At 35.1% G+C, this 24,532-nt stretch overlaps 3 protein-coding genes across 3 annotated transcripts; 2 read left to right on the top strand and 1 right to left on the bottom strand.

Annotated features, from left to right (window-relative positions):
* The first annotated feature begins 379 nt into the window (after window positions 1-379).
* LOC114409256 lies at window positions 380-1,235 on the top strand. The gene has a single exon (XM_028372648.1). The coding sequence runs from the start codon at window positions 436-438 to the stop codon at window positions 1,051-1,053; it is 618 nt and encodes a 205-aa protein (XP_028228449.1). The 5' UTR covers window positions 380-435; the 3' UTR covers window positions 1,054-1,235.
* Window positions 1,236-9,765: 8,530 nt separating this feature from the next.
* On the top strand, window positions 9,766-10,559 carry LOC114409255 (pectinesterase inhibitor 10-like). The gene has a single exon (XM_028372647.1). The coding sequence runs from the start codon at window positions 9,822-9,824 to the stop codon at window positions 10,290-10,292; it is 471 nt and encodes a 156-aa protein (XP_028228448.1). The 5' UTR covers window positions 9,766-9,821; the 3' UTR covers window positions 10,293-10,559.
* A 3,208-nt stretch (window positions 10,560-13,767) lies between these two features.
* Window positions 13,768-20,337, bottom strand: LOC114408099 (blue copper protein-like). The gene is made up of 2 exons (XM_028371214.1): window positions 20,142-20,337; window positions 13,768-14,335 (listed from the first exon to the last, which is right to left on the bottom strand). The coding sequence occupies exons 1-2, from the start codon at window positions 20,305-20,307 to the stop codon at window positions 13,824-13,826; spliced, it is 678 nt and encodes a 225-aa protein (XP_028227015.1). The 5' UTR covers window positions 20,308-20,337; the 3' UTR covers window positions 13,768-13,823.
* Window positions 20,338-24,532: the final 4,195 nt, after the last annotated feature.

The raw sequence follows: 24,532 nt of genomic DNA, 5'->3' as shown, positions 1-24,532 counted from the left end.
TTTTATGATTTCAAGGCATGAATAAAATTGATGTTCTCTCCAAATTCAAATATAAGCAAAAGCACCTAATTTTACAGTATAATGATGTCTTTTGAGTAAATTGAATCAGTATAGTTATTCTTCTTGTATTAGCTTAATTTATAAATTATAAATAAAGATAGACCTTTCTTTTTAAATAATATATGAAAAAGAAAAAAAAAATTGGAGCGTAAGTTTCAAGTCATCTTTGTCTCGTTTTAAATATTAGAAAAATGGAACCATGGCAGATTTATAAAACCGTAAAGGGGGGTATTTCTGGGAATTCGCGAAATTCGACCGTTGGTTGCACAAAGTCAAAAAACCACACCAACACACCGTTATATATAACTATTCCTCTCTCGGACTCTGAATCCAACCTTTCTCTCTCTCTCTCTCTCTCTCTCTGCAACGCTCCGAATGGCCAACAACAGCGAAGAACAACAGAACAACTCAACAAGATCATCGATCATGGAGTGGAAGCAGATGCATCCACTTCACCAAATCGCAGAAACACCCACCCACAAGCTCCTCCTGAAGCAATGGCTGAAGGAGGAAGAACTCATTAACAGCCGCATAGCGTTGAAAGAGACCCAAATAGATTCAACCCGCAAAGAGATCACCACCCTCTACATCTTCTTCTTCCTCTTCCACTCCACCACCCTCATGCTCCTCTTCAACTCCTCGTCACCCTCTTCCTGTCACAGATCGTGGGTCCCTTCGCTGTGCTCTCTGTTATTCTCGCTGGGCCTAATATGGGCCTTGCGTTACAAGAGCGACGTGGAGGCCCACGTGGAGAAGATGCTGCAGCGGGAGAAGGAGGACAAAGGGTTGCTGGGGAAGTGCGTGGAGGAGTTGAAGAAGAAAGGGTTGGAGTTTGATTTGCTGAAGGAGGTTGATGCGTTGAGGAGGGCCAAGAGTTTGAGGGTGGAGAACAAAGAGGTTAGGAAGTGGTCTTCCAGGGACTTTGTTTCTTTGTTCTTCTTCTCTATGGCTTGCTTCTCTCTTGCTCTCATGAGGGTCATCTTGTGCACTTAGGATTTGGGATTGGTACTAATATGTACTTAACTTGTTACTATTTGTTTGGTTTTGGATTGAGATTTTTGGTATGTATCAATTATTAATTATTACTATTTATTGATGCAGAATGTACTGTTCTGCTTTTATTTGTGTAATTTCAGAATACTAAATGGAATAAAGTTATAATTCTGTTTCGATTTTGAGCGTGGGTTGCAAGATGCAAATGATGTGTAGTGTTTTTTATTTATTGCAAATTTTGATACAAAGGGATTTGAGATTTTGGTGTTAGTCACTTATTATTGCAAGGGTGGCAGGTGAAGAATGTTGCTAGAATTTCTCTAATTATAATTCCTTTTTCAAAATCATAATCTTCTTCCGATTTAGAAACCGGATTTGGCAAGATATAGGTTAGTGTGACTAGAGAAGTCTTTCACCTAGGCTGTTATTTTTTTTATTTCACAGTGTTAGGTTATTGAGTTTTTTAAGGATCAACTAGCACCATGATGCTGTCAAATTTACCCTGGTCCTGAGGGGCCCTCTATGGGATGTCCATACAGAGCATTGCTTCGAGTAAGATCCTGCACACATTGAAAATTGAAAATATACTTAATTTCTTCTACTAAGATCCTGCATATTGAAAGTTGAAAATATTCAAGAGACCCTGACCCTTTAATTTTAAGAGTCCAATGTTTTCCAAGTGACTAGATCAATCTCAGCCCAACTAACTAACTTCCTCACAATTTCCTGAAAAATGAAAGAAATGCACATTAACTCTGCGCAATCTGAGAAATTGAACTTTGGATAAAATGGAAGAGATAAAAATGTAAGGCCAATGAGCTCGTGTAGCTCAATTGGTTCCAGTACTAGTCTTTAAAAAAATAACGACGTTATATGGAATTAGAACAGTTTGATGTACATTGTTAAAATATTAAATCAAGACATGAAAGTTTTACTATCAAGGGATCTAGTTCAGTTGGATGAGCAAGGTTTGTGAGATATTGTAAATCCACTCATCCCCAATAGAAAAAATACTGCACCGCCAGAAAAATATTCGTCACTGAACAAATATTGAAGGATAACTTCCATATTATTTTGTTAGAAACAATTCCCTAAAAAAGGGTTAGCGCTATAACATGTACCTGTATCAGTGAGTCAATTCAGAATCAAGAAAGTGTTGAAGTATTCCTCTTCCTCTCCTTTGCTGCCTATGTGTGTGAGTGTGGAGCAATTTTCTTCCTCTCTTTTTGGTTTTGCTTCCGCTGTATAAAGTTTGTATGGGGGGTTTGAAATTTGAATTCTGTGTCCCACTGATAACATACGTTTATTAATGCCAGATAACTTCATTATCTAACCATATAATATAAGGCATATGCAGCCATAAAACTTATTTCAAAAAAACCGTTCTACCATGAATCAGTTTGATGTTATTATAGCAAGGTAATTCTATGAAAAGAGAGAAAAAAAGTCAAGTTAGAAATGTGTTGAAGATCTCATAGTGATAGGACCGAAATAGTATACATAAGTAGGAGGCGCAAATTAACTGATAGTACATACAAGTTGCACTAATAACTCAACACAAATTACTCCACTATCAAAATGAGACCAAAGTGAAGTTATTACTGTGACCTTAAGTCCTAAATCGATTGCATGAGTTCAAACCAAGTTAACTGATACAACCAAATCAATCAAGTTTTCTTTTCCGGGAAAGGATGAAGGAAGAAGGAAAGAGGGAGAGATCACATGTTCGAATTCAGCCAACTTACATGTCTAACAAAATTAACATTTGTTGATAAAGAAAAAACTTTGTTTTTATTTTTTTAATAGAATCATAATCTTTAAATTAGACAGAAAAGAGAAAAACTGCAGCCAGGGGCCAGAGAAGATATCCTCCGCAATGAAAAGACATCGTTGACAGATGTTTTCCTCATTTTAACAAGCTATTTCCTCCTTAATGAAATTTCTCATCCATATAGCCAACGTACAAAGATTTCCATATAAAAAATCAGGAGGGGTTTTTTTTTTTTTTGAAAAAAAAGCTTATCAAATTTTAAATAGACGTTTGCATCTACATTGTCATCATGGTATATCTGCATCAAAATACATTCCTGTCCAATTAAAATTAAATTTTCTTAACAAAGTGCATCAGCCATCCGTACTCAACACCAACCCAAGGTGATCATTCAAATAAACATGACATATATGTTGGAAAATATTTTATGACTCATATATTATGAATTGATTTGATTATCTATTATTATAGTTAATTGCATGATAATGAAGAGTTGTTACATAATAATAGTCATAATAAGCATTTTATTGTTATTAATGGAGGAACTAATGAAGATTGTTATGGTTTGTTAATAAAGTGGAGGGGTCCTTGGTCATGCCTATAAATAGTCAATGATGTTTCAATGATTCACACACTTAAAAAAAGATAAAGGCTAGAACACTACAAGAAAAATGTTTATTTTCTACAAAATTTTTCCCATGGAAAATATTCTATCGAAAATTTTGAATTTTCCCACGGAATTTACCAAATCCGTTGAAAATTATTGAAAAACGAATGGATTTTACCCATGGCCAATTATTTTGTCGGAAAGTTGACATTTTCAACAGATTATATCGACAGAATATAAATCCGTGGGAAATTAAAATTTCCCAAAATATATCACGAACACCCTAACTGTATAAGTCAGTAGATTTTTTCACATCTCCCCTTTCTCCCCCATTTGTGCCCTTCACGGATACCACATTGTCTTCCTCCCTCACTCCCATCCAAATCCTCTCTCTTTGCCACCACCACCGCCTTTGCTTCCTCTCAGCTCTCCCTCCTCCCCTCCTTTCAACACTCTCACTCCCTCTCCTCCGTCGCAGGTTCATCTCTCTCTCTCTCTCTTTCTCTTACATTCTGGGTTTCTAATTTATTTTTCTTGGACTCGAGAGAAAGTTTGAGTGTTCATATATGAGTGATGCTACGAGATATGTCATGTAGGTTTTTGATTAGCAAGAATCAGATCATGGGAGGGAAGGATTTTGAGTATGATGAGGCGAGGGAGTGGAAAGTTTGGATTTTTATGCTTTTGATCATGTAGGTTTTTGTGGTTAGGCATTTTTTAGGCATACTGCTGCTACCTTAATTGTCCTTTCCCCTCGCATGAGAAATATTCACTTGCTTCAATAAGGAAAAAAATTATTGGGAGACCTTTGCATATGTGAAACTATGTATTATTGTGTAAACTAAATAAAAGCATATGTTATATATTTTACTAACCCAACAAAATTTTTAGGCAACTTATATATCTTAATGGAGAAAGGCAATGATTATAGTTTTGAAGTAATCACATCAAGTTTTCAAAATAGATCAACGTGGTGGAGGTTGGTGCAGGCAGCTTCGGGGTTGATTTCTCTGCACATTCTCGCCAACCTTTGCATCATGACTATGATCACCTTAGAAATGCTCTATGTTTTTACTTTTGTTAATGCCTTTCTTCTAGCAGCAGTGCTTGAGTAATAAAAGAGAAAATATGCAATTTCAAACCTCAATCACCTTAGAAAATTTTCTGTATATGGATTGTTGTCTGTGAAATGTTAAGTTCTAGGGAATTGTCCAAGATAAGAAAAGGTTTGTTTGGACAAAATCCAACCAATGTGCCCCAATAGTAATATTTGTGAAGTTGAAAATAGATTGGAGCTAAATTTGATGTAAACTGAAAACCTCCTGAAGCGTGAAACATTATTCATCAACAACAACAACAACCTCACCAGCAACAACAAGACCAACAGCAACACGAGTACCAGCAAGACCATGCAAATGACCTGTAGGCAGATCACTAGCACGAACATGATAACCAACAGAGACACTCTCCCAATGACTATTTTGATTATTGACTTAGGAATACAAAATTACTATTCACAATAAGCATTGACATTTTACATTGTGTTTTTATTTTACATTTGTTTTCAATTTAACTTCATGATTTATTTTAGTCTATGTTTTGGATTTATCAATTTCACCATTTTTTAATTATAAGTATGCATTATTTTAATTTTTTACGGTAAATAATATGAATATGTAAATTAATTGCTAAATTCTCAATGATAAAAAAGAAAAAAACAAAATAATAAATTATTTATAAAAAAATTTATGACGGATTTTTCGACGAAAATAATCATGAAAATTTTCGCTTGAAAAATCCGTTTGAAATATTACATGGGAAATTTCCCACGAAAAAAGTCCGTCGGAAATTTCCCACAGATAATTTTCGACAGATATTTTTGTCAAAAATTTCCGACAGAAAGCAAAAAATCTATCGATTAGAATTTTCTGCGACCATTTTTTCGACGAATTTTTGTCAGTTGGAAATCCGTCAAAAAATCTCAATTAACGACGGATTTTTAACATTTTCGACCGATTTTGGCTCTTGGAAAAAAAATTTGTAGTGGAAGATCTATCTATCTATAAATATTTATATACTCTGTATTTTTATTTTTGAGAGACCATATAATATAGAGCTTGATAACAATGACTACCAAAGGTATATTTTTATGTATGCTCTCACTTAATGAATAAATTATTCATGTCTATATTATGAATTAAGATTTTAAATTTCTTACATTTAGTATTAGAGTCTATCTTTGTAGCCTTGCTATTCAGCTTGTTATTCACCTTTATATGTTAATTTTATTTCCATTGTATATATTAATTCTTTTCAGCAAATATATACAAAGGCACGGTAGAAACATGATGCAAAATATTGATATGTGACTTAGAATGGATTTTTAATTGAAATTATAATTCACTGCCTTCTTTTTTTGGAAAAGAAAAGCAAACATATGAAATCTTTTTCTCGAAATATTAAAATTTCAATATGAAGCACTATGCATAATTTTGTTGTATGACTTTAAATATTTGTGCTTCAATTGCTATCATGCTTATACCAACGTGATTAAAAAAATATTATGCATTAATGGTTCAAGAAATGACTTCAATGGCTCATGGTTATTTTTATTACAATGCAATATATATTGCCTTCATCTTCCTGATGTTTTTATATTTCAATATTAGACCCATTATCCCAGATATTCTAGCTTCTTTATTAAGATTTCTCTCTTAAGGTAATTTTTAATATTGCCATATGCTATTGTTGATACTTAAAGAGCAATTGTACAATGAAATGTAGTGTCAAATTTGATACCACCATGGGATTTGGTGGTTTTGAACTAAATTACTTTTAGTTCGATTATTTGTCATTGATGTCTTCATTACATTATTAATGACTGCCAATTTAATTTTACTACTAAATTGATTTCCATTTAATTATTATTAAATGGGATATATCACAAGTTAGGACTATTATGAACATGCAATTGATATGCTAATTACATGATAATTATTATTGAACCTAATATTATTTGTTAATTGAAGAATATTGAGAGAATGATTCAATTGCTACTGTTATGCATATTATGTTATGAAATTCTTTGTATTCAAGTATTTGAAGTTGTATCATTTCATTGCATAAAGTTTTATTGACATTTAGAAATTGATAGTCATAATACTCTAGAAAAAAAATGTGATTTTTTGCTAAGAATTAATTTCTTAACTTTGGATTCATCACATTCCCTTTACGGGTGCCAACCGGTAATAAAAACTAAAGAAATTTGTTTGGTGAAGAAATAATTTTATTTGTCTAGTGATTTTTATAATTTTAATTCATTATTGATGGCCATAACATCTTTAATTAATTGAAATTGTATATTAAGTTATTTAAGATCATACGATGAATTAGACATAATATTATGATGATTATACTTATATATAATTTTTATCTCACAAGAATTTTTGCTATATTTGTATAATCAATTAGGATATAATATCTAATTATATTTCTTAATCTATCCACAAGAATTAATAAAATGGATATAATTTGATAGTTTTATCATAAAGTTATGTTATGAATCCAATTGAATAAAATTTTGGTCCACATGCAAGATTTATGTCTGCAGGATTCATAGATTAAGGACATGATTTACATTGATAAACATGACATTTGTTTTACATATTATGAAGACTTATATGAATTACATGTTTAGGAGTAGTCATAACATACTAATCAATGTTATAAAGGAATTATTATTTGGCCCCATAGGGAAGTAATAGTTTATCAAGTTATGGACTAAATGTCATGATAGGATATTTTTATATCCATAGGCATGATCTATCTTATTATGATGTTTATCTTTCATATATAAAGTCTGTAAGTTCTATACACATATTGTACCAAAAGGTTTGAATTTACAAGTTAAGATTTATCATAACATTGATATTATATTATCATGAAATGGTTTATATTTTATTAACTTATACTCACATTCCAAAAGTTAGTGGGAGAAAAAATTCTTAATAAAAAGAAGTGAATTTTCTCTAAAAGTGAAATTTGAGAAAATAAGTAAGAGTTTATGATACCCTTTAAGAACCACTTTAAGGAAATAATTTATTGAATGCTATGAAATTATATAAGATATAAAGTTTCTAGTCTTAAAGTTGTCAATTTTATTGAAGGCCAATAAAATTTTTTGGGCTAAGTATTCTTTTTGAAGAATAATAAAGGTAAAAGTTTCTATAAAAAAATAAAGGTAAAAGTCAATACAAACATATTGACACAAAGTAAAAATCAAAGGAGAGTTAATATTTATTGAGTATATAGACACATAATCAATGTTCTAATAAAACTTTGCTAGCTACATAATTTTAGAATCATATGGTTCATATGAGACTTAAAGGCTTACATTAAAGTTTGTATCTTTTTCATTCTACACATTAAGTTTGTCATATAAAATTATGATTCATTTGAATCAATATAGTTTGAACCCATTTTAGTTTATTAGAAAATATTATACATTGTAATACGTGAAATTTCAAGGTTTAAGTTACATGATCATATTTAGTTGTTGGTAATAGGGATCATTTAAAAAAATATGTATGGGAGAATGTTGAAAAATATTTTATGGCTCATATCCTATGAATTGATTTGATTACTTATTATTATAGTCAATTACTTGATAATGAAGAGTTGTTACAGAATAATTATACAGTTGTTACACTAATCATAAATTGTTCTTTACCAAGAAACTAATGAAGATTGTTATGTTTTGTTAATAAGATGAAGGAATCTTTGATGTTACTTATAAATAACATGTTTCATTGATTCACACATTTAAAAAAAAAAAACAAAATAAAATCTCTATATCTATAAACAATAATATATTTTATATTTTTACTTGTGAAAAAACATACCATATAAAATTTGATAACAACTAAGACAATATTATTTTAGAAGAGTGTAACCGTATAGGTAATACTCGTCTGTTGAATGAGACTTTCCTGACACAAGATTAACAAGATTGAAGATATTGCATATAAATCTACAAAAATTATACTCGAATACTCAGAAAAATGGTATAAAACGTACATTAAAATGAAACTATTCAAACATATTGTCCTTCCTCCAATTCCTAATAATTAAAATGAAAACATTTTTTTATAAGGTGTACATTAAAAAATTCACTATTTATGAAATGTCCTAATCATCAATACAAATTATTAAATTAATGAAAACGTACATAATTAAGAAGGAAAAGACTAACAGAAAATTTGATTGTCTTTCATATTAACTTTTTATTCTTCCTTGCAATGGTGCTATTTACTAATAGATACAAAAATCACACATTAAATTTGTTTCAAAATAAATGTTCATTAAAATAATTAGAAAATAAAATTAAATAGAAATCACCTTTCGTTTGTTTGTTACAAAAATTGATTCGTAACATTTCCTTTTTCATCCACTTAAAAGTTTTTTAGTCAACAAACTTATCTTAAAGTAGTTTTTTTTTCTTCATTAAATTAAAGTGAATAAGATACTAGCTAGTATAATTTAGGCTTAAATGTAATTTTTGTTTTTTTTATTTTATTTAATCCACAATTTTGTTCATAAATTTTAAAATAGAAATATTTAGTTTTTCTATTTTAAAAAAGTCATGATTTTAATTTTTTTATTTTAAAATAGAGATATTTGATCATCTTATTTTACAAAATTTTTAATTTTACTTAAGTTTTTTTTCTTTTATTTTAATCAATTAATTTCTAAATCTAACATTTCATCTAACGTATCATCAAAGACTAATTTAATTAATTATAATGTAAACAATAAAACATAAAAAATTAAAAATTTGTTAAAAATTATATTTAAAAAATATAAAAATCAAAATTGTGAATTTTTTAAAATAAAATTTTCAAATATTTTTATTTTAAAATATGAAAACTAAAATCTTAGATTTTTTTTAGAACAAAGAGATCAAATATCTCTACTTTAATAAAATAACAAGACCAAACTTACAACCAAATTATATTTAAGTCAATGATTTAAATTAAAGTGATTAGATAGTTAATAACAAAATAAAAAAAAATGCTGTACTAAAAAATTGATGATTAGAATCTAACCCGCAAAACAAATCCTCGTTTTCTTTGGTTATGATGAGGCAAAGCAAAAGTGAAAGGCGTTGTGGAGAGCGAGGGAGAGAAAATTTCGGATAGGATATTTTGCATGGAATAGAGGTGACGAAAGAAAGCTGGTGATTTGTTTGTTATTACGAACGATTAATACTTGTTTAGAAGTTATAACCCTTGCTTTAGCGCTAAAAATAAAAAAAGAGAAAGAAAAGCATTCCTATATATACCACCCCCAACCCTTTCTTATTCATTTATTCTTCTTCTCTTTGCTCTCACAATGGCCAAAACACTCTTCCTCTTTTTCTTCATGTTACTGGCTACCTCCGCTCTCTCTCTATCTCCGTCAGCCTCCCCCGCCGCCACCCCCAAATCCTCTCCGTCTCCGCCACAGGCTGCCTCCCCCAAAGCCTCTCCTCCAACTACTTCTTCCGCTCCACCACCCACCACCCCTCCTCCACCCGCTCCCGCCCCCGTTTCGAAAACCGCTCCGGCCTCTTCTCCGCCGTCCCCCACCCCCTCCTCCGGCCCCACCGCCTCCTCTCCCTCCTCCGACTCCCCCACCGGTTCTCCCCCCGCCCCCGTCTCTCCCTCCGACTCCCCCCTCCCCTCCGGCCCCGCCGTCGTCAGCGACGGACCCGCCGACTCCCCCGCCGTCAGCCCCAGCAGCCACGCCCACCTCTGCAGAGTCTCCGCCTCCGAATCTGTCGCCGCCGTCGCCTTCGCCGCTGCGGTCGCCTTGATGATGTAGATCCGGTAGTTGTGTATGGGTTAGGGTTTTATTTTATGATTATTGTTATTTAGTAGTATAAATATTGAGCACGAGACTTTCTTTAGAGACACTGAACATTTTGTTTTTATTATTTATTATTCTCATTAGTGAGTGGTGGGAAATCATGTTCATAGTGCCTTCTCGGAGATCATGTCCTTTAGGGTTTCATTTCGATAGCTTCACTCTCTCAGACTCAGACTACCATTATTAATATTATTACTATCATCATTATTTATTTATCGATCTTTTCTTCTGTTTAATGTTTTTTTCGGTTTGTTCTGATGTGGTTAATTTGGGTTTACTCCACTCGGAATTTAATTTAATTTTTTTTTTACGGTATGATTGTTTGCTTGCTTCGCTTTTCTAGTAGTTTCTCTTGGATTTGGTTTACAGAATCGATTTTTTGCAAATTATCGGTGCGAGAGTTGAGGACCAAACGGATTAACAGATAATTTTGTCTTTAAAATATATAATTAGGAGTTCCATTTTTGGATTTATGTGTATAGAAAAATGTTAGTTCCATGAATTTTCGGTATATCAAGAGGTTGATCTTTTTTTTAACTAAAAAAAAGAATGGTAATATTTTGAACCTTTTAACTAATAATTCTTATTTTTCTTTTCCTATCAGATTATCTATCTATCAATGTTTCTGTCTTTCTCTCTGATGTCTTTATCTCTCTCAAGCAAAAGAACTTAAGAGAGAGAGAGAGAGATTTGAGGTAGGAAACAGGTTTCATGGGAGGAACAAGTTTTTGTCGTGTTTTGGAGTCTGTAAACATGAGGCAGTGACAGCTGGTGTTGGAGATCTTTTTATTGTTTTGTTTTATGGGTGGTGCAAAAAGTGGAGTTTGCTTTAACAGGTGTCACATGCAAACCCCTATAAGTGGGCTTTTACGTGTCACGGACGCATGTGCTTCGTGACATATATATCCAAAGATTATCTGCCTGTGTTTCGCCACAAAAGCTATGACAAAAGTCTTTTCCTTTTAAGTTTTTTTGTATGCTCTTTTATATCATAGGACCACTTCAGCACTTGCTTAGTGGTTATGATCATAGCATGCAGGGTACAGAATTTATATCACACCAGCATCGTCATTGTGTTTCTAACTTTCTATACAAACTTAGGTTTTTATTTTTGGTCCTTTGTTCTATTAGAAAATGGAATTTATTCCGTGACTAATTTCATTCTCAGCTCTAGTTTTATGGAAGTAACATGCATTTTGAATTTTGAAATATCAGGAGGAATTCTCTTAAAAATTTGAGTTTAGTGTCTGCGTTATGCGATACATTCATATTGGTGCTAGGAATAATTGTTGTTTTGTCAACATGAAATTGTAGTCTCCCATGAAGTTTGGATGTGTAGGGGAAATCTTGTAATTTAGTGTTTGTCTAAATTATATTTCTTAAAAAAGATATATTTTTTACTTTAAGAAGTAAATCATCTTTATTTCTTAAAAATGTGTTTATATAAAAAAGTTCTTATTTTAAAGTTACTTTTTATAAGTTTAAACAAACTCATCTAATTCTTTTCTTTTTTCCAAAGTTTTAAATAAAGTAAATGCGTCTTTTTTTGTGTGAAAATAAAGTGTATGCATCTAATATACAAAAGAAATACGAAAATTCGTAAAAAGACATTTAGAAGAATTTACAATTGTTCCGATTAATAGCAGTATCTTTATGATTCTCACGGATTCATTATATTCTAAGTTTGGTTAATATTTTATACAATAAAAAAAAAACTCTTAAATTTGCCTTCGGCCTGATTTTTTTGGCACAAATAAGGGCTTAGGAACTCTAGAAATTTAATTTTGATTTTTATTTATTTATTTAATAAATTGCACTAATTATTTGAGTATTTGATAGGGAGGTTTTAATGTGTACTTTATAATTTTTTATTATTAGGTATTAAGGGAAGGATAATAAATTTTAATAATTTTATTATTAAGCATTTGAGTTTGTACACTCATTTAGTAGTTACTAAGCATTCATTTACTATATTTATACAATTTTTATTAAAAGATACTATATTCTCATTGTTTTTGGTTTGTTTATTGATAGGAATTAAACTCAAAATAAAAATAATATTTGATGCGTATTTAAAATGGGAGACTTTTGCAATTTACATTTTATTATTTAATAAGTCATTGAAAGGTCTTCATTATCACAATTAATAACTTCTATTTTTAAAACAGAAAATGAAATTAGTTTCTTATAAGTTATAAACTAATTTATAAAAGAATTTTTCTAAAAGTTTATTTTTAACATATACATAAGCTATTTTTAATTTATGGAAAAAATTATTTTATTTTATTTTCTTTTCATATAATTATTTATAAAGAAGTTTACTCAAACATAACCTCAATTGGGTTTGCTTGTGTAAAGTCTTCCATGTATTGTAAGTAATAAGTGAGAATTGAGAACAGGTGACGTTTTTTATTCAACTTTTAAATGTTTTAATGAGTAAATTTATTCTAGCTTTATTGAATTTTTCTATAGTTTCAAAGCTTTTAAAATGACTTTTATATTTTATTTTTTTCACTAAATACCTATTGGCTTGTGAGTGTAAGACTACCAAATGCCTTAATGTAATAATTTGCAAAGTTAGAGACTTTTAAAATTTTCACAACTAGTACAGCCCTGTTTGAAGTTTTAGTTGAATCACAATGAGTTACTTCCATTTGATAGGAAGGAAAAAAATATGGGAAAATGAGATGGATAGAAATAAGAAAGGTAGAAGAAAATAGGTGAACGAAAGAATAGAAATAAAAGTGTTTGATTTAAAAAAAATATTGAAAAAATGAACAAAAATAAGTGAGAAATAGAACAAAAATAACTTATAAATACCATAGTTTTATATTATTTTTTTCACTTATTTCTTCTCAACCAAACACATAATTTTTTTTTAAAAATTTCTTATTCATTTCCTTCCTCTCCATTCTATTCAAGGATAGAACTATAAAATAATTATTCTTTAAATTAGAAAATCTCAATTCATTACAATTATAAAGACTCAAAATAATTAATCTATTTTTATTTTTGGTTGTATCAAGAAGTTTTAAGTAATTAGTCAGCAAAAAAAAAAGTTTTTAAGTAATTTCCATTTAAAATTCGGCATATTTGTGGAAACAAAATCTGTAAAAATCTCTCCATGTGCATATTACTTACCAAAGGCTTACACCCACAATGAATCTGCACGTACGGTTAGGCTAGATCTAACTGGTAATATGCTATAAAGAAAAAATTTGGGAGGTTAACTTCAAATTCACAAGAAGTTGAAAGATTCTTTTTTAATTTACTCCTAATTTTTTTTCATATTTTTTCATATCACTTAGGGTGGTTATTTACTCAGATTTTAAAATAAGAGGTGTTTCTCTTCACCATAAGCCTTTATGTATTAAAAAAAAACATACATAAAAAGATCCTAAAGATCAGTACTCTGTATTAAAAGAAGAATGAAAGACAAACATGGGAGATTTCCTAGATAACTACTACTACTACAAGAGACCTGGATTAATTAGTACTCATAGATAAATCTGAATAAATCAAACCAGAAAACAGAGTGACAATAGTAATAATAATCGTAATTATTATTATTATAAGGAAATTAAGAAACGGTGAGAGCACTACCTCTGTCCTGGCTGAGTGGGGGAAACTTATACCATACAAAACATTGTAAGAGATCCACGAAACAATAAACATAGCAACAATTGGTGAGACACCACTCGCTGAAGACGAGTTTGATTTAGTGGTGTTGGGTGTGACATCAGAAGGTGAAGCCTTCCCAGTTGAAGTTGAAGAAGAATCAGTGGCTTTTCCTGATTTGACAGTGACGACAAGTTTCATGCCGCCAGAACAATGTCCAGGAACAGAACATATGAAGTAATGAGTGCCTGCGGTTTTAAGAGTAATTGTGGTCTCACCACTACTGTCTGTGCTAATCGAATTCCCTGCTGTGCACGACTTGTACTCGCTCTCTTTAACCTCATCCACTGTGTGCCCTCCTCCTCCTCCATACTTGAACACTGTCATAAATAAATTAATGCTACATCATCACCCACTTCCTAATTTTAATTTTGATATCATAAGTCTAGCAATGATTTCTGTTGGAAGGGATGTATATAGTAAGAAAATATATTTTTTTTCATTAAAATATACGTTTTTTTAAAGTCACGTAACTCTTGTAATTAATCATGTAACTTTGAGTTTTGGTCGTGTGTATATGATTGTATGATATTGATATTATTGATATGAACAGAGAAGCAACAGAGCATAATGCAGGAATTATAAAAGGAAAAAGAAGAAGTATTAAACCAAGATACTTGGAGGATTATGTGGCAAAATAATCCTAGTAAGTATCGAGAGCCAGGTCAGCACCATCTAGAAGCATTCTCCCAAAGATCCTGGACCGTTAGAAAGGATTCTCTCTGAAGCAATATCAGTATTCTCCTTAGCTTTCCTTCAAGGCATAAAAAGCCAAAATCCGTTAGAATTGTATCTTCTATTCCATTCTAGAATTTAAATGAAAAGCTTATAAATAGAGGATTATGTAATTCTGATGGATAGTGAATAATACAAGCAATTTTCCCTTCCTTCTTACTCTTCTGGAGGCCCTAGAACCTCGAATTCTAGGCTAAGTGCAGGGTTACAACAACTTGGTGCTTTCATTGAGCACTCCAAGCATGGCAGACTCCACACGTTCGAAAACTACCCTGGATCGTCTGGAAGAGGCTCTTGCCAAGCTCACTTCGAGTCACCTGCATATCACCGGCAAACTCGATGACCTCCTCAATCGCGTTGCGGTCCTGGAAAATACCCCTCACCACACTCCTTCACCTTCATCCTCTTCAGCGAACCCTGCAATCCAAACCCACCCAATTCAGCCCCACAGACTTAAGTTGGAGGTCCCTCGGTTTGATGGCACGGATCCATCAGGATGGGTATTCAAGATTTCCTAGTTCTTTGAATACCATTCAGTCCCTGACTCAGAACGCCTCATGATCGCGTCCTTTTATATGGACGGACCCGCGCTTGCCTGGTTTCAGTGGATGGCCAGAAATCACCAGCTACCCACATGGACAAGGTTCCTGCAAGCAATTGAAGCTAGGTTTGCTCACTCCCCATATGAGGATCCCACAGGCCAGTTATTCAAATTAACTCAAAAGGGCTCAGTGCGAGATTACCTTACGCAGTTTGAAGCCTTGGCGAATCGAATCACCGGCTTATCCCCTTCCTCGCTTCTAAGTTGCTTTATTTCCGGTCTCGACCCTGCTATTCGCCGTGAAGTCCAAGCTCTGCAGCCACTGATGATGGTTCACGCCGCCGGCTTGGCCCGTCTGCAGGAGGAAAAGTTTCAGGACTTTTCCCGCAGCACCTGCATCCGCCCATCCTTTCCTTCTTCACCGTCAACTCCGCTTTCCCTTTCGGCTCCCTCACCTCCCTCGCCTTTACCCTTACTCCCTTCCCCCGCAAAGCCACCTCCTCTACCAGTCAAACGATTGAGCCCCAAAGAACTCGCGAGTCGCCGTGAGCGCGGCCTATGTTTTTATTGTGACGATAAGTTCACCCGCGGCCACCGTTGCTCCTCGCGCTTCTTCCTTCTAATTGCAGATGATGACCCATGGGACACTCACTCGAACCCTAATATAGAGAGTCTGCCCCATTCACCTGACCCGCCCCTTGACCCAGTCCCGGCCCAACCCGAATTTACTCAACCCGATATAATTTTTAATTCCCCAATAACCCAACTACAACCCGAACCTCCCCAAGCCCAAATTAGCCTCCATGCCTTATCGGGCCAGACCGTGCCGGAGACACTCCGTTTGACTGGCCAGATTGCTCACCACACGGTGGTTATCTTAATTGACGGTGGCAACACACATAATTTTGTGCAGAGCCACCTCGTTAAGTCCCTCGGCTTCACTCCCCAACCCACACCCACCTTACGGGTCCTCGTCGGCAATGGTAGTGAAGTGGAGTGCTCTCAGATTTGCGTGGCAGTCCAAGTCAATACCCAGGGTCGCACCTTCACAGTTGACTTGCACGTATTGCCATTATTAGGTGCTGACATCGTCTCAGGGGTCCAATGGTTAAGGTCTTTGGGCCCAGTGCTCACTGATTATAATCATCTAACGATGAAGTTCATTCACGAAGGCCAATTGGTCGAGCTCAGGGGAAATTCCGACATGCATTCATTGGCCGTGAGTCCTCCCCAATTACGACGTTTACTTCAAACCCAGAGTGCGAGTGAGCTCTTCCACATTCGCATCTCCTCCTCGCAACCGTTACCACCTACACATCACCCGGCCATCATCTCCATTATTGACCAATTTCAAGCTCTGTTCCAACCACCCACTACTCTTCCTCCCTCCTGCACCACAAACCACTCAATTCACCTACTACCAAACACTTCCCCGGTCAATATCCGCCCCTACAGGTATCCCCATTTCCAGAAACAAGAAATCGAGACTCAGGTGTCCACCATGCTCCGACAAGGGATCATACGTCCGAGCACCAGTCCCTTCTCCTCACCCGTGCTATTGGTGAAGAAGAGGGATGGTTCCTAGCGCTTTTGCGTTGACTACCGCGCCCTCAATGCCCTCACAATCAAAGATCGATTCCCCATTCCCACCATAGATAAGCTGTTAGACGAATTGGGAGGTGCATGTTGGTTCTCAAAGCTGGACCTCCTTCAGGGCTATCATCAAATCTTAATGGCATCGGAGGACATTAGCAAGACCGCATTCCGAACTCATCACGGCCACTACGAGTTCGTGGTCATGCCATTTGGCTTGTGTAACGCCCCGTCGTCGTTTCAGGCCACCATGAACAGTACCTTTGGCCCCTATTTACGGAAATTCGTTATCGTCTTCTTTGACGATATTCTAATTTACAGTCAAAGCTTTTCCGATCACCTGGACCACCTCAGAATAGCATTACAAACTCTTGCCGACAACAGTTTCGTTCTTAAACTGTCCAAATGTTCATTCGCGACCCAGCAGGTGGAGTACTTAGGTCATTTGGTTTCTACGAAGGGAGTAGAACCGGTACCGGAAAAGGTCATAGTTGTGCAACAATGGCCGACTCCCAATTCCACTCGTGCCTTACGGGGATTCTTAGGCTTATCCGGATTCTATCGGCGTTTCATTAAGGGATACGCCACCCTTGCGGCTCCCCTCACAGCTCTCTTGGCCAAAGATAAATTCAATTGGACCCCTGAGGCTGATCGCGCCTTTCATCTCCTCAAAGATGCTCTGTGTCAAGCTCCCGTTCTGAGATTACCTGACTTTAATTCAGAGTTTGTCATTGAGACTGATGCCTCGGGAATTGGTATGGGGGCCATCTTATCCCAGCATCATCATCCTCTCGCCTTCTTTAGTAAGCCATTTTGCTCTAAGCTACTTCGAGCTTCAACATATGTCAGGGAGCTCGCCGCCATCACGACGGCCGTGAAGAAATGGCGGCAATATTTATTGGGGCACCAGTTCGTGATTCTCACAGACCATAGGAGCTTGAAGGAGCTCATGGCGCAAGCGGTGCAAACCCCTGAACAGCAAGTCTACCTTGCACGATTAATGGGGTTTGATTACACCATTCAGTATCGAGCCGGCAAGGCTAATGGGGCGGCTGATGCCCTCTCGCGACTACCAGAACCACCATCTGGTCAGCTTTATGTGCTAACGATACCCAATTGTCTATTTTTGTAGTAATTAAAAGTTGAGCTCATATCTAATCAGGAATTCATTGATCGCCGACAACAAATCCTCGATGAACCCAATCAATTCCAGGAATGGGTTGTTCGGGACGTATGGCTCCTTCATCAGGGACGCATTTGGCTTCCACCACGACTTAAGCTACTCCCCACCATCATTGCTGAGTTCCACTCTACCCCTATCGGCGGACATATGGGAGTGATGAAGACGTTAGCTCGAGTTCGGGAGAATTTCGTCTGGCCCTTTATGAAACAAGACATTCATCAGTTCGTCACGAGCTGTGCTACCTGTCAGCAAATCAAGATAGATCACCGCCGTTCACCAGGCCTCCTTTCCCCTCTCCCCATTCCGGCGCAACCATGGGAGGACCTCTCGCTTGACTTTATTGTCGGCCTCCCATCCTACCACGGTCACTCAGTTATCTTGGTGGTTGTTGACCATTTTTCGAAGGGTCTCCACCTCGGTTCACTTCCACAGCACCACACCGCCGTCGGTGTAGCCCGTTTGTTCATGGAAATCTCCGACAAGCTTCACGGAATGCCTAAAAGCCTGGTTTCAGACCGGGATCCGCTGTTTATCAGCCATTTTTGGCAAGAATTGTTCAAACTCAGCGGCACCAAGCTCCGGATGAGCTCTACCTATCACCCACAATCGGATGGGCAAACTGAGGTCATGAATAGAATTGTTGAACAATATCTTCGCGCATTCGTACACCACCAACCTTCTACCTGGGGTCGCTTTTTGACTTGGGCCGAATGGTCATACAATACTTCGGTTCATTCGGCCACCGGCATGTCCCCCTATGAAATTACATTTGGGAAGAAACCACCTTGTTTTCTGCAATACATTGAAGGAACATCCAAGATCGAGGCAGTTGACGAGTGGCTCATTCAACGTGACAGGATGATTGGCAGCTTGCTAAAGAAATTAACCAAGGCTCAGCAAAGGATGAAGGAAGTTGCAGACCGCCGACGCCGGGAAGTGCAATATGCAGAGGGAGATCAGGTATTGGTTCATCTACGTCCCCACAGGCAGACATCAGCTTCGGGAACTGCTCATTCCAAACTCGCCAAGAGATTCTATGGCCCTTTTCAGATCACCAAAAGGATTGGTAGCGTTGCCTATCAATTGCAACTTCCCCCAGATTCCTGCATCCACCCAGTATTCCATTGCTCCCTCCTAAAACCATACCTTCCTTCGAATGACTCAGTGCCCCTTTCTCTACCTCCTAAGTCTATTGATAATCAACCCTGCATTTTCCCACTTGCAATTCTAGACACAAAATGGGATGAGACTGCATCAGGGAAACAATTGATGGTTCTTGTTCAGTGGGCAGGACTATTCCCAGAAGATACATCGTGGGAGCTGTGGGATACACTCAAACAAGATTACAACCTTGAGGACAAGGTTGTTTTGGAAGCCTGCAGGGATGATATGAACAGAGAAGCAACAGAGCATAATGCAGGAATTATAAAAGGAAAAAGAAGAAGTATTAAACCAAGATACTTGGAGGATTATGTGGCAAAATAATCCTAGTAAGCATCAAGAGCCAGGTCAGCACCATCTAGAAGCATTCTCCCAAAGATCCTGGACCGTTAGAAAGGATTCTCTCTGAAGCAATATCAGTATTCTCCTTAGCTTTCCTTCAAAGCATAAAAAGCCAAAATCCTTTAGAATTGTATCTTCTATTCCATTCTAGAATTTAAATGAAAAGCTTATAAATAGAGGATTATGTAATTCTTATGGATAGTGAAAAATACAAGCAATTTTCCCTTCCTTCTTACTCTTCTGGAGGCTCTAGAACCTCGAATTCTAGGCTAAGTGCAGGGTCACAACAGATATCAATTTATCTTTTTTGTTTTCAGATAAGAAAGTCATTCTTACATGTAAGTCTGGTTTTGTTGAACATATAAAATAAGAGGTTGATACTTTATTGTACATGAGAGGGAGTGAGAAAGGTCATGTATATAAATCATGTGTCTATTTCTCTCCGTATTGAACATAGTCATGTTATATTGAAATGATAGATACAAAATTTGAACATAGTCTTGTAATATAAAATTTAATGCGAGAGCATCTATCACTTACTAGAAGAAGTTTCTTATTTCCTAGTTCTTACCAAGACTATCACCCACTGCAAAGGTCTTGTCACCAGTCCATGTGCTATAATCAGCACCAATTGCCCAACCTGAAGTATCTCCCACAGTGTAGTCGATTGCAAGGGTTGGCAGGCCCATGTTGATTGCTAGCAATGAGCCCAAAACCAAAGCACTAGAGAATGCCATGATTTGGTGAGAGTGAGAGATAATAGGGAAACAAGGAAACAGACTATAGAGGAGGCTCCGAGGATGAAGTTGGAGGATGTGTTTGCCTTATAAGTATTATTATTACTGAAAGAAAAGGGGATATGAGTTGTTAAGAGTTAGGCCCTAGTTTGCATGAAGATGACTTGAGTTGCACTTCATACCAAACGCCCAGAAAAGATGGTGTTATTATGTGTTGTTTTTATTATTTGATTTAATCACCATAACTAGGATCTTTGATTTCTTGGTAAAATACCGAGGTATTCTCATAGGTTTCTATTCTTTGGGTCCATTATGGGATTAACTCTTGATCCGAAATTTAATCACACTTAAACTCTTCGTCCTTTCCAAAAGTGTATTATGTGAGAATCAAACTTAAATTTTTTCTCATAAACTTAACGTATATTGTCAAGTGAACTATGAGGGAGTGGCCCACGTTCAAGCTTTATTTTTCCCCACGTTTCATGTTCTGTTTTAGTTATTTCCCATTGCAAATTTTGGGAATTTTATTTTCTGAATCTTGTCTATTTTCCTTTCACATCCAATCCCTATCTTTGCAACCACCTTCAATAACAAATCACCTACTCATACTCTATCTTACGTTCTGATAACAAATTGGTTGAACTCTATGATGGACAGACTCTATAAATAGGATGGGGTGCTCTCAGTTTTATATCACCAAACTCACTTCTCTATTAAGAAAAAATACACCATCTATTCAAAGCGAGTAAGGGTCTGAAAGAATAAAATAGCCTTCAGGTTCGTGTATGCGCCGCTTCGCGTTCGATTTACAATGGCTAGAGGTACGCTCATAATATTTAATTTCCGTTGTTTGATCTGAATATGCCATTTAAATTTATTTGCATGTTTAGATCAGTACCTATTTAATTTACATTTGGTATCAGAGCCTTTTTGTACCTCTGCCTTGCTTGTTGGGTCGTTCCTATTATGCGTTTACGAAGTTTATTTTCTAAGTATATGAGTGTTATGTTTTAAGCCTCCTTAATTTGAAATAACATCAAAATTAGGAATGATATGAGTTTTCTAATTTTTGTGATTTAAAATGTGTTTTTGGGTGTCTAAAATGCATATAATGGTGTGGGTTTTCGAAATCGGGTTTGGGGGTGTTGAACAGATCCTTATGACCCGGCTGGAGGTTGAAGATGAACATTCACGTTCTTTTGGTTGCTGATATGAAATTGTTAATAAATTTTATTTTCGGAGAGTACTAAACAAAGCAAGACTTGATTCAGTGGTTGATGTGATTTATATTATATCATTGTCTTGGGTTCGAATCTCACTAGAGACTTTTAATTGCATGTTTTCCTTTTCAATTAATTAAAAGGAACGCATAAATGGAAACGCCTTGGGCTGGTCTCGAACCTTGCCCTACAACATGAAATGGCTTTCAAATTGTTAAAAGGAACTCATTTATGTGCAAGCTATTTAAAATTGTGTGTCTCTAAGTTATGCTGAACATGCAATATTATGTTAAATACTGGTATGCATTGGATTTGATCCTTTAAAGTTTATTATATGTTGAATGGATATATGTACAATATTATTTTGAATTGGTATACATGTAATTTTTACGATTTAATATTGAGCACGTTTGCATTATTAAGTATGTTATACAAAGATTATTTTTGAATGTTAAGTGATTAATATAATTTTATTAAATTAGAGAGTATCCACAACATCTTTAATTGAGTAAAATTATATGTTAAATTTATAATCACATTAGAAATATTAATTGTGATTAATCATATGTAATATGATGAAATCTAGCCACAAGAATTTTGTTGTATTTGTATAATTAATTAGGATAAAATATTAGATTATATTTCTTAATTTACCCACAGGAAATAAAGAAAAGAACATGATTTAATAGTTTTATCGTAAAGTTGCATGATGAATCTAATTGAGTAGGACTTTAGCCCACAGGCACGTTTTGTGTCAATAGATTCATATATTGAGACATGATTTGCATTAGCAAAACATGACATTTGTTTAGTCTCAAATTTTCTTAATGAGCATGTGTGTTTGTTTGCAGTTTCACAATCTATGAATATTTCTTGTGACCTTCCCATATTGAAAGGTGATAATTATAAGGTTTGGAATGAAAGAATTCTCCTTCATTTAGCTAGATGGATATTGACTATGCTATAAGGAAGGATGAGCCACTAGCTATTACTGAAACTAGCGAACTTGATGCTATTGACCTTTATGAAAAGTGGGAGAGATCTAATCGTCTATCCGTTATGTTCATAAAAACCAACATATCCGCTAGTATCCAGGGTTCAGTTGACCAACATGATAAGGTCAAAGATCTGTTGAAAGTCATTGATGAACAGTTTACGACCTCTGAGAAGTCGCTTGCTAGCACACTCATTATGCAATTCTCTTCCATTAAGCTTACTGGAACGAGAGGTGTGCGTGAACATATCATGCGCTTAAGGGACATAGTGGCTCAGTTGAAAACCCTGGAAGTTACCATGTCTGAATCCTTCTTGGTACATTTCATTTTGTGCACCCTACCTCAACAGTATACACCCTTTAAAATTTCTTACAACACACATAAGGATAAATGATCTATTAATGAACTGATGACCATGTGTCTTCAAGAAGAGGATAGATTAATAATGGAAGAGGGTGAGAAGGTAAATTTGACTACTTCTACTTTTGGAAAGGATAGGAATAAGCCTGTAGGCACCAATAAAGGAAGGATTCCGACTCAACCAACAATTAAAAAGGAGTCAAAGTGTTTCTTCTGTAAAAAGAAAGGACACATAAAGAAAGACTGTCCCAAATTTAAAAGTTGGTTTGAGAAGAAAGGTACACCATTTACTTTCGTTTGTTATGATTCTAATATGATTAATGTGAATCATAATACATGGTGGATTAACTCTGGTTCTACAATCCATGTTTCTAATACCTTGCAGGGTATGGAAAGCCTAAGGAAGTCAGTGGGAAGTGAGCAGTGCATCTACTCGGGGAGTAGGATGAACTCGCATGTAGAGGCCATTGGAACGTGCGTCTTAGTTTTAAGTAGTGGCTTTAAATTACATTTGGAGAAAGTTTTTTATGTTCCTAGTTTTTGTAAAAACTTAATTTCTATTTCTAAACTTGCATCTTTGGGATTCTATTTTAATTTTACAGACTTTGATTTTAATTTATTGAATAAATATGAAATTATTGGTTGTGGTCAATTGGTTGATGGTCTTTATTCGATTGAATTGAAAAGCGACACTACTTATAATTCTATTCACGTTTCTGTTGGGTTAAAACGATGTATTGTGAATGAAGAATCCTTTATGTTGTGACACTGGAGATTAGGACATATCTCTATTTAGAGAATTAAGCGATTAGTAAATGAAGGAGTACTTAGTACTTTGGATTTCTCTAATTTTGAGGCTTGTGTAGATTGCATTAAGGGTAAGCAAACTAACAAGTCTAAAAAGGGTGCAAAGAGGAGTTCTAATTTATTAGAAATCATACATACAGACATATATTGTCCAGACATGGATGCAAATAGTTCGAAATACTTCATAACCTTTACGGATGATTATTCACGATATATATATATATATATATATATATATATATATATATATATATATATATATATATATACTTACTTCATTCTAAGAATGAATCTTTAGATGCCTTTAAAGTTTTTAGGGCTGAAGTTGAGAAACAATGTGGAAAACAAATTAAGATTGTGAGATCAGATAGAGATGGAGAGTACTATGGTAGATACACAGAGGATGGACAAGCACCAGGTTCATTTGTGAAATTTCTTCAAGAACATGGGATTGTTGCCCAATACACTATGTTTGGTTCTCTGAATCAGAATGGTATGACAGAACGAAGAAATCGAACCTTATTAGACATGGCGAGAAGCATGAGAAGTAATGTAAAGCTTCCGCAATTTTTGTGGATTGAAGCTCTTAAGACGGATGCGTATATATTAAATCGAGTTCCAACCAAGGCTGTCTCAAAGACACCTTTTGAGTTATTCAAGGGTTGGAAACCAAGTTTGCAACATATACGCGTTTGGGGATGACCGTCTGAAGTAAGAATTTATAATCCACAAGAGAAGAAACTAGACCCTAGGACTATTACTGGGTATTTCATTGGATATGCTGAAAGGTCTAAAGGGTATAGGTTCTATTGTCCTTCCCACAACACTAGGATTGTGGAATTA

Source organism: Glycine soja, chromosome 4 (genome assembly GCF_004193775.1).
Source record: "Glycine soja cultivar W05 chromosome 4, ASM419377v2, whole genome shotgun sequence".
Lineage (NCBI taxonomy): Eukaryota > Viridiplantae > Streptophyta > Magnoliopsida > Fabales > Fabaceae > Glycine > Glycine soja.
Note: the sequence above shows the minus strand (reverse complement) of the source record. Positions and strands in the feature narration are given on the sequence as shown.

Excerpts from the sequence above, each read along its gene's own strand:
- LOC114409256 (XM_028372648.1), top strand. The coding sequence starts at position 436 with ATGGCCAACAACAGCGAAGAACAACAGAACAACTCAACAAGATCATCG.
- LOC114409255 (XM_028372647.1), top strand. The coding sequence starts at position 9,822 with ATGGCCAAAACACTCTTCCTCTTTTTCTTCATGTTACTGGCTACCTCC.
- LOC114408099 (XM_028371214.1), bottom strand. The coding sequence starts at position 20,307 with ATGGCATTCTCTAGTGCTTTGGTTTTGGGCTCATTGCTAGCAATCAAC. Across the intron at positions 14,336-20,141 it reads TGCAGTGGGTGATAGTCTTG|TGTTCAAGTATGGAGGAGGA; the intron begins GTAAGAACTAGG and ends TATTTATGACAG.